The 17383-nt window shown below is 33.0% G+C and overlaps 1 protein-coding gene across 2 annotated transcripts; it reads right to left on the reverse strand.

Annotated features, from left to right (window-relative positions):
• Positions 1 to 1548: 1548 nt before the first annotated feature.
• LOC132731612 (uncharacterized) lies at positions 1549 to 11223 on the reverse strand. 2 transcript variants are annotated; one of them, XM_060717824.1, is made up of 5 exons: positions 11087 to 11223; positions 5732 to 5844; positions 5055 to 5148; positions 4163 to 4298; positions 1549 to 2194 (listed from the first exon to the last, which is right to left on the reverse strand). In XM_060717824.1, exons 2-5 carry the CDS (start codon positions 5821 to 5823, stop codon positions 2028 to 2030), a joined length of 489 nt encoding a protein of 162 aa, XP_060573807.1. In that variant the 5' UTR covers positions 5824 to 5844; positions 11087 to 11223; the 3' UTR covers positions 1549 to 2027. The 2 variants fall into 2 exon arrangements, with proteins under 2 accessions (XP_060573807.1, XP_060573806.1); XM_060717823.1 differs by lacking the exon at positions 11087 to 11223 and adding an exon at positions 7069 to 7446.
• Between the last annotated feature and the right edge of the window lie 6160 nt (positions 11224 to 17383).

Below are 17383 nucleotides of genomic sequence, written 5' to 3' on the forward strand. Positions count from 1 at the left end.
TATTGCCCTTGACTTAGTAAAATTTTGCAATTTTCAACTTGTGTCGCATGTAACTCAAAAAGGATTTGACATAGAGTCATTAAACCTTACGGGAAGGTTGCTCAGCATATTTAGTTTTGCACCTGGGGTTTCGCTTGTGGATTTATCCAGTATTTGTAGAGTTATTTCCCTTGACTTAGTAAAAACCGTTTCATTATGTTGTTATTTGTTCCTTGAGTGCTTGAGTTAGAATCAACCAACTTTACAGGAATAATGATCAACATCACTAAATTACAGGAATAATGATTCACATCACTGTGAAGCTATGCACCTGGGACTTTGCATGTGGATTTTTTCAGTTTTGTTAGAGTTATTGCCCTTGACTTACAGTAGTATAAATTTGCAATTTTCAACTTGTTCATGCATAGCTCAAAAAGTATTTCACTTGTAGGCCTGAAAGTTTACAAGAATGTTGGTCAGCACGTGTACTTATGCACCTTGGGATTTGCTTGTGAATTTATATTTGTTAAGTTCTTGCCCTTTACTTAGTAAAAGAGTTTTAGTTTTCAAAAAAATAGTTGACCTAGAGTTCATAAGATTGACAGAACAGTGGCGCGGTGGGGGCACCCGTGTCCTATGGACACATTTCTAGTTGTGTTTTAACTCACTTGTCCAAGAGTTAAGGTTTTCAAATAACGCAGTGTGGTCTGTGCGTTGTATGCCTGTTAAATTCAGAGACATTTTAATGTATGATGATGTTAATTCAGAAAGTGATTTTCTGTGGTATTTTGCCAATGATCCTATTCCAGAACGAAGGCTTACTGTCGCCTACTTTGAACCATTTGTGGAAGCATTTGTTATCTCTCAACTTATGTTTCACGTGTTTGGATGATGACCATGTTTCCTCATATGACCATGCTGCCGATACTACGACACCTTATGATCTGCGTGGGACAAACAAACAAAACCTCAACACAAACGACAGTTTTTTCTATAACTCACAAAATATACACTCTTTTTTTATAACTTTTTAAATATTTCTTATTTTTTATCAGATAAAGTGTAGAACTCTCTCATTCTAGTAACACATACATGAAATGTTTCAGGGGGAAATCAGTATGCTTTACCTGGGACCAAAAATATACATCATATATTTTTTGTCCCAGGTTTTACGGATAGTGAAAACGCGTGTTTTAATAATCAGATTTTCACGCGGTTACACATTTTTCTAGGAAACATTCTTTGTATGGGTTCCTCACACTAGAATGAGTGGTCTCTACACTTTATTCCATAATAAATAATGAAATATTTGAAAAGTTATGGCAGAGAATAAAAATTGGAACTTTTTTTTGTATACGCACAGCACAAAAAGTCACGTGGTTTCGGCACCATGATAACACCAGTACCGGTTACTTCCGGGAATAGTGGTTTGAAAATACGTTTCAAGTTGACCTAAAATTGATGTGCCTAATGATTCAAAAGTGACATGTGTTCTATAAAACGATATTATAAGAAAAAAAACATGTTTTGAAATAATTTTCTGATTCAATAATAGAAACAAATTCATAGTTTTGTTTAAATGTCCTTTATCTAACAAACAATTTTGAAAAAGAAGAACGCAATTTGCGATGATCACTTGCATACATTTTTTTTCTCAATCAATTTTAGTCATGTTTTTATAAATTTGGAGATGAATCTAAAAGTAACAAAATACTAGTATTGCAGAATTTTACGACGGCATGATTTGGTCGGATAACATTTAACACACGAGTGGCAATACTGCAACATGAAAGCTTCATGGGTGTATTCCGTGCGATTCGCTCGGCTCTTGAGGTACAAGAGTCGTTCATGAACACTGTCCACCGACTGCTGAATGAGCTTTGAACTTCACAAATACATGTATGGTACCAATTTCCGGTTTATCCTTCCATCAGATTTAAAGCAAAACTGGTGTAATGCTTCAACACTGACCAATGAACATGCTTGTACCAGCTTCTGTTGACACCACGTGTCTATTTTCATGATCGTAAGTGGTGTATCGTCAGCAATCAAGGCACATCTTGTTGATATTTGACATCTGTTGTATTTGTCAACCCATTTGTTAGTAGCACTGGAGTTTTAGGTATATGTGCCGCTTGCAATTTCGTTGATAAATCCCCCTTCCCTTGTGTTTCATTAAATATGTAAACATTTGAGCGTAGGTGGGGTTTCGAATCTGAAAATAAAGAAGAAATAGAATTATTATGGTAATTATGTAAGTTATACAGACACACTATAAATCAGATTCTGCCGTTTTTAACATAAACGCGGCAAGAGATTTTATAATGTGAATATCTTCAACAAGGTTTAAATGAAGGGTGGTATAGATGTATAGATTTATGGCACTTGATTATCATCATAAAAATAGTGTGAATCAATTATCTGCTTTAAAATATGCAAAGTGATATTTTATTATGCTCTTATGATTATACGTTCATAAACCATATACATGTACCCGATGTTAAGTATGCAAAATGAATAAGAAACTTTCCCTTCCTTGAGTAACAATTCTTTGTAATTGCATTTTTTACAATTGTCATAATAAATTATGACATTTTTAGAAAAAAAAAGATATATGTTGTTAACCTATGTTTATGGGAATTTTAAAGTTATGCCAATTGCCATCAAAGCAAAAGAAAAAAAGAAAGATCATGTGTATGGCAAATGGGTGTTTATAGAAACTGTTACAACATACCAAAAATTTTAAGTTTTTAGTGAAATATAAAAATGATAGGATTTTTTGGCTTAATGGGCCTTTAAAAATACTTATGATAATAAATACAGGTTAAAACAAAATTTCTCTTTCATTTCTCCTTATTGATTTATAGTGGGCTTGTCGATACTTGCTGTTTAGTTGTGTAGTTTGCTCTCCTGGAGCTATATAAATGCTGGATAGGCTATTGAAAAAAATTTGAATAGGATCGTATAGAATTACAAGCGCAATATTTAACATTGACGGTCATATGCGGGTAGGTTTATAAAATGGGACAAAATTCCTGATGTAAACACACATACCATAGATATCAAATAAGAATAGTTTTAAAATCGGTTTTGCTTCACAATGCTCGTTTGCTGAATAAATATGAAAAAAAATCTGTCAGGTTAGAAAAAAATATTTACATTTACATACTCACAAACCAAAACCCTGTCCAGTCGAGACTCGAATAATTTATTAGCATGTTAGGTTTAACTGAGATGTCTGACATCATAGATATTGCTTTAAAGGCACATTAGGCCTCAGAAACATATAAATATAACTTCTTGAGGAAGAGCAAACGTGAATTTTATAATGTTTAAATAATGGTTTTAGAGAATGTTAGATGCTTGTTACTTGAAGAAAGTAGCGATAAATGTGAAAATATTTGTAATAAAAGTATCAATGTAAACAAATTAGTATTTTGACTTCCATACAAAATATTAACTTACTTTACATAATATTATACTTAATGCCAAAAAGCAAAAGATGAAAAAAAGCATGAATCAGACAGGTATAATTGGCATGCAATGATTAACTGTTTGGATACTATAAAAGTTCACCAAAGTATAAAAAAAGCTTGTTTAGACAATAAAAATAAAATCATATCTAAGACATAATGGGCCTTTAAGCATAGTTAACTAAATCTAACAAAATACACAATTTCAGGACAAATTAAGTTTAATTTTCAAATTAAATATCAAAAGCGTACGAACGTTTTACTCAATACTGCTCAATATTGGATTAAATTCTCCAAGACAACTATACAAAGACACTGTTATTTTGTTTGTCGCTATCATATGTTTACCTTTACATAATACTTATTCTTATTTCCTTTTTTGAAAATTATGTGCGGTATGGATGCTATGTTGTGCAGATTAATACAGTTCTTTAAGAGTATAATGTATACCGCATGTACATGATATGATATTTATAGTAACACGACCCTATGTTATTAATTCGGCTATTTAGTGAAGTACGAGGAAACATGACCGTAAAACTTGTAGGGCTCGAACCCTTGATGCCTTAACAATGCACAGACGGTCTCCAAGAAAAAAATGTTTTGTATGGAAATCTGTAGAATATGTTACGATGTTAGACGCAAAAATGTGGATTTTGTACGGTGAAAGTAAATGTTACATATGAGAAACATTAAGAATGTCTCATTACCTTGACCGTTGCTTAGCAGTGTTGTTGTTGTAGAATTGTTAGCCTCGTTCTGGATGACAATGTCACGTGTCTTCCTTGTATATTGGATACATTTCTTCTTTAGGTTGTCCAGGGTCAGGCATATTTCTATACGAGTCTGAAAAAGTTAACCAATTAATAGTATATACATTAGTTACTATTACATGTGTACTTCATTATATTTGAATATAAACATCTTTTAATGCACGTGGTGACATCAAGTTTTAAGTTCTTAAGTTGTACCACTACGAGATATTTAAGAACCTAGATCATCGAACTTATGTGAGTAAAGCATGTTTACGTAATAATAGGATTTGATCATTAAATAACGTACGGTCAACATAGCTCGGAGACTTGTACGGGAAACTCATACACTGTTTTGTAAGGCTATACGTAGGTGATACATTTCACTAAGGAATGTGGACAATTAAATTCACGACAAGTTTGATATATAGTTGCTGTATGTTAGATTCATTTCTCCTTTCATAATCACATAATGAAACACAACACCTCGATATGTATGGTTTTAGCTTTCATGCGAAAATATAGACAAACATTTACATCAAGGTTACTTAATTAAACGTATGTCTATCTGTGACATAACGAATATTTTCAGAAAAAAAGAAAAGCTGTTACCAAAGTCAATCAAGTAGCAGACGTTACAAAATTGTCTACAGTAAAACATGTGCTTACAGACCAAGTAAAGAACAATCGGTCATCATGGCAAATTGTATGCTAGTAAATCTTTTAATTTGAGCAAAATCAGCTTTAATAAGGACCAGATTCTGGTGCTAAGTTCTTTATATTTGCTTTACGTGCTCTTTATAGGAAGGTTTGAGTGTTTGTTATACAAAGACAGCAAGGTGAAACTTACTGCAAAGCACGGGCACACGAGCATTATCATTAACCATATTATAATACTGCCAAGTGCCCCTCCTGTCGCCAGTTCACACTCTTCTTCTGATTTGCTAAAATGGAAGAATGTACAGGAACTTTACTGTAACTTGTACATAATCTTTCTCCTTAAAGTCATAGAAAGAGATTACGTTTCACTTAAAACATATCAGTTACGAATGTAGACAATTGATGAAAGAACGTTTTCGCTTTGTTTAATCATCCTTATGGTAAAAAGAATAAACATTTGAGCCGCGTCACGACAAAATCAACATAGTGGGTTTGCGACCAGTCTGATCAGGATCCATGCTGTTCGCTTACCAATTCTATTACAAGTAGAGAAACTGATAGCGAACAGCATGGATCCTGATCAGACTGCGCGGATGCGCAGGCTGGTCTGGATCCATGCTGGTCGCAAACCCGTTATGTTGGTTTTGTCGTGACGCGGCTCATTTGTTATCTGCCGAGACATTCATGCCTTATACATAAATAGTGCGCAAAACACACCAGATGGAATCGGAAAGATACATTATTTTTCTTTGAACTTTGCGTACTTGAATCGTGTTCTTGGCGGCATTAGAAGTAGTCTTTTTTTCTTATGACTATTATAGGTTGCTACAGTGAATTATAAAATAATGCTACAGTAAAGTTCAGTACCTGATATAACATTTCCATAATATGATTGACCCTCCTACTATCAAGTCCATCACCAGCACTAACACATAGATCACCATAGCATAATTCGGCATCCTTCTATAATCTTTATACGCCTGAAATGAGGTGTGTAAACAAAGCTTTATTTCAATACTGTATTCCTGTTTTCCAGCTCTTTACCTGTTTTACATATGAGCCGCGTCATGACAAAACCAACACAATGCGTTTGCGACCAGCATGGATCCAGACCAGCCTGCGCATCCGCGCAGTCTGATCAGGATCCATGCTGTTCGCTTACAAACCCTATAACAAGTAGAGAAACTGATAGCGAACAGCATGGATCCTGATCAGACTGCGCCGATGCGCAGGCTGGTCTGGATCCATGCTGGTCGCAAACCCATTATGTTGGTTTTGTCGTGACGCGGCTTATATATTTTAACTTGAGAGATTATGATCAGTGTGTGCAGGCGCATTATTTTCTAGGATATACCATATTTTCTTTAAGACAATTCAGAAAGCAGCAATTTGGATCATGCCACTTGGCCTCTCCCACTGGTCATATGTAGAAGTTGTCATTAACTTGCCGAGGAAATGTTTATCATTTATACAGAAGAAAGTATTTTGATAATGCTTTGAAAAATCTCATAATTGAGAGAAAAAAATCTACTGTCTACATTTTTACCAATTTTTCTATGTAAAGCCAATAGCAAATGGCAATATTTTAATAATTCCTTATTTGACACGGATTTTTAACGGTCCACCATCTTTTCTTCATTGATTGTTTTGAATCAATGAATCAACTGAAAATGTATAAACATATGTTTTTGATACACGCTATCAAAGACTGATGTTACATATTTTGTAACATTTTTTCATAAAGTTTTCTCTTTCTTTAAAAAATAGCAAAGATTTTAATAAACAAAATACAACAGCACGCGTAAAGACACGTCTTACATAATGTTTATCTTCGTATTTTAAAAACAATGGTAAGAGCAATGATTTAGAATTACATGTAAAAATATAAAATAATTTAAATGTCTACATTGAGTCATACGTCCAGAGTCTGATAAGGACTTTAAAATGTACATCTATATCTTATATTATAGTTTTCATTCATCACGTGCATTGAATAGAAAGTGCTTGTACTTAAAGATCTGTTTTTTTCTCTCTCTTTAAATCAAACAAAAGGCAGGTATTTCCCTTTTAAGCGAGCAGAATTTTATCCTTCAACTTGAGAAAGAAAATACCATTTACGACTACTAGTATATTTTATACACGGCTGACTACATAAATTTATAAAAATAAAAAAAAAATAAAAAAATATTTAAATAAAATATTACCTTGAATAAAACAAAGCTTAGTAGTAATCCAATTATATAATACATATATACATGTACACATGTCGGTATACCAACATACTCTTCTAAAACATTGGTATATATATCTATAAGTAGTTCCTGTTCCCAAAACAACTACCAGCTTTTAAAAAATGTTAACATTCACATAAGCTTGGGCGCTCTATGTGTGATATATCGTTTTTCTTTCCTAAGTCCTTGGGGTTTCAATTACATATATGAATAACATCAAATATCGCATAACGGGGTTGAAAGCTTAAACATAATACATGTACATGTATTTTATTTTAAAGAAGTATCGGAGCACGCTCTATTAATTTATGGCATCTAAAAACTTAATAAGTACGAGAATTTGAACGCATAAAATTTACACTAGTAGATGGGCGCATGCCATAACTTTAAGTCAAAACGAGGCCGTTGTAAATGTGTTTAACGTAGAACTATTGATTCTACTGTTTCTTTGTTAAGGATTGAATTACAAAAATAATTGACTGAACTCTTTATGTTAATTGTGCTTAAATCATTCTGTCAATGTATTGATGAACTATTAATGTATTTACATAGACTATGTGGCATTGATTCTGGCAAACTTAAAATCATAATTACTGGCAAATAAACTCGAAATTGAATATAAGTTGTTGGAGACAATTATTTAATTTAATTGTTACAATACTATCCTGTTTCACTTATAAAAATGTATGTCCTTTAAAAACAGGAAAGGTATATAAATTACAAAGAAAAAACAGTTTTTTATGACCTCCATAAAAGAACTTATATCACCCAACCTCTATGTTTAACTATTGCACAAGTAAGAGACCACCGTGTTAACAAATGAAAAACACTGGCTAAACGTCAAAATACACGAGACAATGTCACATGGGTTAGGAACGGACCAGTCCCCACCACCTTACTAAAGTCGTTTCATTAAACAAGACAGATTAGTAATTTATGTAATGTTGTTTTCTCATTTATGTTTGATAAAAATTAGATTCGGTCGTGTACAATATCCAACACCAAAATATGATAAAACTATTATTTTTTTAAACATAGAAAAGTTCTCATGCATCGCACCTTACGGCCCACTTTAACAAAATGTCTATCTACCCTTATTAAACAGAAATTAATACTTTGAACATTGCAGCTTCTGCACCATCCTAATTACAATTTATTCACATTTTAGTACTAATATACATGTTTCCAACTGCAAGAAAAAGTTACTTTAAACAATTCAACTGAATATGTATTAAGTCTTTATTGTTATTGTTGTTGCTAGCAAATTTAAACAATTTTGTTGAATATAGAAATCAGTTCTTTTCAATCTTACATTTATATAAACAATACGCGCTTAAGGGCGTATTGTTCAAATCTTTTTTCAAAATATTTTCTCGATCCCTCTCCGTCCAGTAGTGACATAATAACAGAATGTACCAAATAAACAAAACCGTATTTGTTTGATGTGGTTTTGGAGTACTACTGTACAGAAACCGACCATTTAATTCCAAAGGCAAACATATTTTGTAGGGTCTATTCTTCATATTGTATTCTTAAAAGCACTGTTTGCAAAATAAATGTCAATTTGTTATGGATACCAAACTTACCGAAATTGTGTTTTTTACTTGGTTTAGCAGACGATACATTGTAGCCTTCTTAAGTCGGCCATTGCAAAGAACAACAATATGCATACGCGTAACCATATTACCAAAGACTGGTGGTGACGTATAAAAACATAACCTCCTCTGCTCAACCCCAACAACCCCGCACCATAAATGCAACATTTCAACTTCGTAAAGATGAAATCTTGAATTCGTGAAGTTGAAATCGTGAAGTTCAAAACATGAATTCATAAAGTTGAATTCAGGAAGTTGAAATCGCGAATTCATGAAGTTAAAACCGTGAATTTCGTATGTTGAAAACTTAAAATCATAACATTCAAATTGTAAATTCACGCAGATGAAATCGGGAATTCATGAAACCAGTCTTCCGTTCAATATTGTGCGTAAATCAGACCAAAAATATGTAAATTAAATAAATATGAGAAACTTCATTCTGTATTGGTTCATATATGTATTAAAAACATCACACGTGCTAGTGAAAAAAAGATAAATTTTAACCATTATATTGGTTTTAAACGTTTTTAAAAACTGTGAATTAGTAGCGTAGCGTGACAGTCTCGCAAGAAGTCTTTTTTTATAACTTCACTCTTACATATCTTTTTCTTTAAGGTGTTGGTTCTTCGAGTGATAACTCATTAATATATTAATATTAATAAAAAAAACATTCAAATTTCGGAAATCGCCTTCCTTCAGTACTTAAAAATACTTGTATACAATTCAAAAATTAACCATGTATCGATAAACCAATTGCCCAAATGATTAACTCTTATTTGTATGTCATTAAGCAATCTCGGTTTAATAAGAGATCAAGAATTTACTGTCTTTTTAACCCCCACCCCTCCTGTCGAAAGGCGGTTGAGAATATGGTAATGGCAGAGCTTGAAAATTGTCTACGGAAATTGAAAATCAAAATATGAAAAATAGGTGACAATTTGAATAATTGTAAATATCTCCCTTTCTTTCATTTCAACATACATTTTTGCCTATAATATTTGTATTACCAATATTAATGCACAAACATGATACCCTAGCCTTCTAGAATTACACATTATTACTCAATATTTTTACAAACACTTTTCATAGACGTCGTATTAGTTTTCAGAATAAAATTACGCTTTGGAAAAAGAAAAATGAGCCGTGTCACGACAAAACCAACATAATGGGCTTGCGACCAGCATGGATCCAGACCAGCCTGCGCATCCGCGTAGTCTGATCAGGATCCATGCTGTTCGCTTACAAACTGTATAACAAGTAGAGCAACTGATAGCAAACAGCATGGATCCTGATCAGACTACGCGGATGCGCAGGCTGGTCTGGATCCATGCTGGTTGCAAGCCCATTATGTTGGTTTTGTCGTGACGCGGCTCAAATCATTTTTTATAATCCAGGTCTCAATTTTCTTAATTTTTAGGCGTGTTAAACATTCTAGAAACAGCAGAGAGCACGTTTTATATTCTAGACACGTGACAATGACGTAATAAATTATAATGAGAAAACATATATAATTTCCCGAGCTTCGATTAATCATGCCCGGGCTGATGAAGAAAAAGAAAAAAAATATGTTCGGTTCTGTCGATGAAGAAGTTGGGGGAGGGTGGCTCGCATATCAAGTGTCTGTAGGTTCGAACTCCCTCTGCATAAAAAAGATGTCAACCACACGTGTCACGTGGAGAGCTGGGGGTCTTAAAAACAATATGACCAATTGAAAATATCACTTTTTCGTCAGATTACAATAAGTGAATGTCCCCAACATTCATAAATCAGTGAAGCGCTTATAAATTAACACATCCTTAAGTATACTTCACATGATTTATTCATTATATTAATTTATTGCCAGATTTCATCAATTGATATATAGATCTTAATGTGGATTAAGTGCTAGCAGGCACATATTGATTGAACCTAAAGTATATACCAGACCGTATGCGTTCTACAACATTTAAATCATATATTTTATCTATATATGAGAGTCTTAAATGACTCATCATATAAAACAATAACATTTGTATATACTTATAGTTCATAATGTGGCTTTTTCGTTACATATTTGTTTCTATATCATAATTACATCATTAGTGCAAAAAGGTCACACGTACCCTTCAGAAACTTACATGTAATTTATCTCGAAGTTAAATAGTGTTGAAAACAACACTAAAGAAACCTATATACAGCTTTTGTACAGTAAAAATGTTATATAAACAACATAGTACATGTAATTAATTCATCTTATATTACATTGCTAGAAACAAGACTTAATTAGTGTCATTGTTTTTATGATTATTTCTCTGTTGTACATATGATTTACCCTGAAACATTAATATAAACTATTCTCTATTCTATTTTTATTCAGATATTAAAGTCAATCATGAAATATATATTAAAATGCGTACCTTATAAATTTGCTTTATACATACATCCGATGAAAGATACACATATACATGTTTATGATCTACGCAGTTCAAGTAGTCGTTCTTTGTTTACTTATTTTTAAAGAGCTAGGTCAAATGTGCCTTCTAGTGTATGTTTTATAAATATATAACCTTTTAAAAACCTCGTGGTCACAAATCGTACGATGGTGCGATATTAAAATCTAATTTTATCACGTATTAACGCATTAAATTAATGCAAAATCTTTTCGAATTCACTCTTAATAGAATTATGTATTTGGTAAAATGTCATATATCTTTCTTGATTTAAATACAAGTATTGATTAAACTGATATAAAAGTTACATTTAATATCGAATTAAACACATGTTTATTATCTATTCTCGGTTAGTGATACCTATAGTTCAACTGGGTTCAATAGATTACATAAATTGAAAATCGAACAAATTACACTTTAAGTTCAAGAATTGTTAAAAGTTATGATATCAATCAAGCATTCCTCTTTAATAATTAATCAAGCAACATGGAGTCTTAAGCCAATCGACTTCTGAAATAAAATTGCATATTTAACTTTTTTTAGTCCTTGTCACACAAGACAATAAACCTATGGTACAGAAAATCGGACATAAGTCATCAACGGGTCAAAAAGTAGCTCAATATTTTGAAAATCAAATTACATCAAAACACATTTGATTGAATCTAAATCAAGCCTGATCTAATTATTTCGACAGTTTTTGGTAACACAATCTACATCGATATTGCTACGGTGGAAAAATTTGTTGGAAAAAATATGTATACCGATTCCGAACCCATACAACGGGCTGCAAGGCAAAGATTAGGGAAATGTTTTCTTACAGTCTTAAAATAATAAAAATAAATCAGAAGAATGGAACCAAATCATTCTTAGCCAAAGCAAAAATAATCTTAAATAAAGCATAATGTGGATAAAAACTGATTCAGACTTTACAAAATAATGTAGGGTCATGATCTGGGATACTGTTCCATTGTTAATGTATATGGCTAGATGCAATATTGACGTAACGTAAATGGCTTAGCAAGTTTCTGTCATAATGTTTATGTATCGGTTTAAGCATTGGTTTAAAAATTGACCATTGAAACTACTTTATACAACAAAGAGGACCAATTAACTTGCGAACAAACATTAATTGGTCTATTGATCGTATGTTTGTTTAAAGTATTAGAAACGGCAATAAACAAGACGACAAAGCACGATTTTGCAATACAAATAATTAATAGCTTTCCTTAGCTGTATAGTGGTTAATGTATAGTATAAGAATGCCATACAGTCACAGTGAGCACGAGAAATCACAAACTTTAAAAGAATCACATACTTTAAATAAAAGGAACCGAAAGTCTTTTAATGTCTATTATTTCATCACACCAGGCATGATCTAGTACTTAGTTAAAATAGCCAAGATTGCACCTGGATACTTAACTACATGCTTTCATAAATTGTTAATGATTAGTTATTTAATTACTATTTAAAGACTGAACTGAAGTTTTGCAAAAATGAGTTGTTACATCACCAGAGAAGAGGCATGTATTGAAATATAATTCATGTACATGTACCCCTGATTTACGTAAGTGCAACGTGATAATGATGAAACAAAACTTATCAAATAAATCATTCTCAGAGCTTTATACAGGACTTTCCGAGGACAGCTCCGTTTTTTACCCCAGGCTCATTAAGTTATATTTCTTTTTGTAGTTGTTAACCAATACTCATAATTTTCATTCATTATTGATTTGTAAGGTATGATTTTGGCTGGGCAACCAAAAAATAACTGATTGGCTGAAATAATAGATGAAAATGTTCATTTAGTGGGAAATTAGCAGAGTGCAGCTTATAACGGAATCCATTTATCAAACTTTATTTTAATCTTGGACATAATATCCAGCGACTGTCATTCACTAGACTTAACAATTACAGAGACATAGATAACAATGAATGACAGTAGCTGGATATCATAATATGACCTTGAAGGATAACCTTTCAACAATTCAGACTCAACATTTTTTCCTTTAAGTGTGGCCTTACCCTGCAATGCATTTAACATTCTTCAAATTATTTTAACTCCTTAACTTAATAGAACCGAATGTGATCATCAAATATTCCCCTTTACTTCATTAAAATATCGTAAAAACAAGAAACATGGCAATGCCACGACACCAGGTTTTCAATTATCGCCATTGTAGATAAATATGTAGTAGCTGAAATACAAATACAAGCAACAAACAATGTAACTATGTGCAATGTAAATCATGAATAATGAATTTTCTATTTTTAGTAACTGTAACCTTGACCCTAGGAGGCCAAAAAGCCATCCCAAATGAGGTCTTCATAAAAACTTGCTTTATACCAAATTTCATAAAAATATCTTATTCCAAACAAGTTATTGACCGGAAACCTATTTTCTATTTTTAGTAACAGTGACCTGACTGGAAAACAGATTTTCTATTTTTAACAACAATGACCTTGACTCTACAGGACCCAAAAACAGGCAGATGAGCTGGCAGGCATGCAACAACCTAGATAGTTTCTGTTTTATAACTAAAAAAAGTTTGTTGTGATTAATAGGATATATTACACTTATAATTAAATCTTATGGCAAAACAAAGGGCCATAATAAGGTAAAAACTTATCCAATCATAAAACCCTTACAATACACATCACGGCACTTGAAGATAAAGCTAATCTGTGTTTGCATGACTGGAAACTTTAGGTTCACGACTGGTGAGATTACTGGAGGTTACGTACCATGAAGGAAACGTACCAGGAGTTTGCGTACCATTTTTTGAGGTTACGTACCACATATATATTTTGAAGTATATATGTACCATTGATATATTTTCATCTAATTTCTATAAAATATTTACAGAGAAAATATTGATGGCTTTTTAATAATTAAAATAATAAAATAAATGAACAAATTATTATATTAGACTTTTACTTATTTCCTTAAAGACATATCATATCAAAGCGATCTTAAATGGCAATAGTATCTACATATATCAGGCTCTGTACTGGTGGTACTGCTAGCTCGATTGTTTGCATTCTCATATTGAAATATTTCAAATTTTGAATGGACTGTTCAAAATTCAAACCATGGCAAAATTCATTCCGCAAATTTAGCAGGCTATGAATCAATGTTGTTAACATTTAACTGATACAAGTTTCATTACTAACTTGGCATGGTATTGTCCAAGGTATTTCAAGTGTGGACCTTAACCTTGAGCTCCAACAAGGTGTCCTGCTGATGATGAAATTGTGGTTAGAATTTGAAACAATTTTTTTATTTTTCTAAAGAATCTTCAATATAGAAGATATTAATATCCAGATGTGAAAGGCAAATTATTCAGCAATCCCCTTGAAACAACAGCAGGACACAAAGAAGAAAAATAAAATATTTAACAAATTAAAAAATTTACTATGCTCACCCTTGAGTATACCATTTTATTCACAGAAATGGGTGAATTCTTACTGAATATGTCTAATTTCAATAAAAGAATAAACTATGTAAGAGAAGCTGCGTTTCCTATTACCAGACAAGTAAAATTGGTCCTTTCTTAAAAATGCCAGTTTTTTTAATGACACAATATATTCATATTGTAACCATCTACAGAGTGTAAAATTTTAAACATAACATATCTAAGTCTTGTGAAGTCAAAACGTGTTTTATTTATATTGGAAAAAAAAAACTGTATAGCAATTATCAATATATGACAGTGTCAAATTTGAGCATTGTGTATCTTTAAAGCTTTCTAGTTTCCAAATAACCTTACTTACTTTTTGATGCTAAACCAAATTTCTGAATTTAAACAGGGATATAACTTTGACAAAATGTTTGCAAGATAAATTCAAACGGAAAGTACATTTTCTAAAAACATGAGTGAAACTATTAGAGAGTTTCTTTAAACCAAATTTTCTGTCTTAAAAACTTGGGAGTACAAGTTACTATAACTTTTAGCATTAAATCTTACAGTCAAAATAGCCATATATATTTGTCAGCTAGTGTGTCTAAAATATCAAGTATCATTTCCAACATCTGACACATTCCAAACTATTAACAGGCAGGCAGGGTGATTTTTCTGTAGAGGGGACATGTTTGTAATTGGATATAAACTAAAGGTTATGCAATTGTACCATAAACTTGAATTAATCATCATCACGCAAAGAATATTTCCAAGATACATGAAAGCATCTGACAAAATAATTTCTGAGATACATGTATTCAACTTTTCTGCTAATAATTTCATATAACAGTGTTATAAAATTCCTGGGAAAAGCAGGTTTTATTTACTTTTCAAAGAAATATTGACTACAACAAGAGCCACCGCCGGGCGGGGGCAACGCTCTACTTTTTACTTTCTCTAAAATCAAACAAAGAAATGTTTGTACAAAATCTTAACGTTTCCTTTTTATAAAATTAATCGGTCTGTCTTGTCACATAAGTTTTGTCTATATATTTTGTATATAAATATACTAAATTATATATATATATATATATATATAAATAGAAACACTCAATTCTATAAATAGAAAATTCTATAAATAGAAACATGCAATTCTATAAATAGAAACATGCAATTCTATAAATAGAAACACACAATTCTATAAATAGAAAATTCTATAAATAGATACATGTGGTAGTCACGTGGTGGAGTCACGTGGTAAAGTCATGTGGTGAAGTAACGTGGTAGAGTCACGTGGTAAAGTCACGTGGTGGAGTCACATGTTAAAGTCACGTGGTGGAGTCACATTGTAAAGTCACGTGCTGGAGACACTCAGTAGAGACACGTGGTAGAGTCACATGCTAGTCACGTGGTAAAGTCACGTGGTGGAGTCATGTGGTGGAGTCACGTGGTGGAGTCATGTGGTAAAGTCATGTGGTGGAGTCATGTGGTGGAGTCATGTGGTAAAGTCACATGGTGGTGTCACGTGGTGGAGACATGTGGTAAAGTCACGTGGTGGAGTCACGTGGTGAAGTCACGTGGTGGAGTCACGTTGTGGAGTCACGTGGTGGAATCACCTGGTGAAGTCACGTGGTAAAGTCACATGGTGGAGTCACGTGGTGGAGTCACGTGGTGGAGTCAAGTGTTGGAGTTCAAGTGGTGGAGTCACGTGGTGGTGTCACATGGTGGAGTCACGTGGTGGAGTCACGTGGTGGAGTCATGTGGTGGAGTCAGGTGGTGGAGTCACGTGGTGAAGTCACGTGGTAAAGTCATGTGGTGGAGTCACGTGGTGGTGTCACTTGGTGGGGTCACGCGGTGGAGTCACGTGGTGGAGTCACGTGGTCAAGCCATGTGGTCTAGTCATGTGGTAAAGTCACAACAAGGTCTTGTCCTTAAGTATGTTCTGTTATAAGATGAAGTTGATCCCTTCAATAATAGCAAAGTTACAGCCAGTTACAGCCAAAACAATGAAAATTTCAATAATTTGAACTTCAAAGTCAAGGTCATTAATGAGTGAAGGTCAAGGTCTGTCTGGTTATTTTTAAGGGTTTTCCTTGAAGATTATTATGTTCAAGTTTGAAGACAATCAATTCAAAAATAACAAAGTTACAGCCAATAACAGCATGAAAATTTGGACTTTTAACCTTGAAGGTCAAGGTCATTTATGGATGAAGGTCAAGGTTAGTGTGGTCTACTGAAAAGTCTTGTCCCAAGGGTTGTTGAGGCCAAGTATGAACACAATACACCAAGAAATAAACAAGAGCACCGCTAGGCGGAGCATTATATGCCCGAAAGTGTTTTTTTTTTTTTAGTAAAGATGAAGCATTTGTAAGACATGGGAATCAAATAAAGTATTACCTTCTTCACAAAACAATCCTCCTTTGAAGTTTCAATATTTAGGTCCAAATGGAACTTAAGTTATGCCCCGGAAACTGTTTTCAGTTCTAAGGTAATAGTGACCTTGACCTTTGACCTTGTGACCCCAAAATCAATAGGGGTCTTCAACCCAATATGGACAATCATACTATGAAGTTTAAACACTGTGGGCCAAATGAAACTTAAGTTATGTTCCAACAACTGTTTTCAATTTTAAGTTAATAGTGACTTTGACCTTGTGACCCCAATATCAATAGGAGTCTTCTACCTAATATGGACAATCATCCTATGAAGTTTGAATATTGTGGGCCAAATTGAACTAAATTTATGCTAAAGAAACTGTTTTCAATTTCTAAGTAATAGTGACCTTGACCTTTGACCTTGTGACCCCAAAATCAATAGGGGTCTTCAACCTAATATTGACAATCATCCTATGAAGTTTGAACACTGT

This window comes from Ruditapes philippinarum, unplaced genomic scaffold, assembly GCF_026571515.1.
Source record: "Ruditapes philippinarum isolate M1 unplaced genomic scaffold, ASM2657151v2 ctg518_1_1_1_1, whole genome shotgun sequence".
Lineage (NCBI taxonomy): Eukaryota > Metazoa > Mollusca > Bivalvia > Venerida > Veneridae > Ruditapes > Ruditapes philippinarum.

Coding starts and splice junctions, on each gene's coding strand:
- LOC132731612 (XM_060717823.1), bottom strand. CDS start 7,113: ATGTATTATATAATTGGATTACTACTAAGCTTTGTTTTATTCAAG. Junction 4,299..5,054: donor TCGTGTGCCCGTGCTTTGCA/GTAAGTTTCACC, acceptor TAACTTTTTCAG/ACTCGTATAGAAATATGCCT. Junction 2,195..4,162: donor ACTGCTAAGCAACGGTCAAG/GTAATGAGACAT, acceptor CTTTATTTTCAG/ATTCGAAACCCCACCTACGC.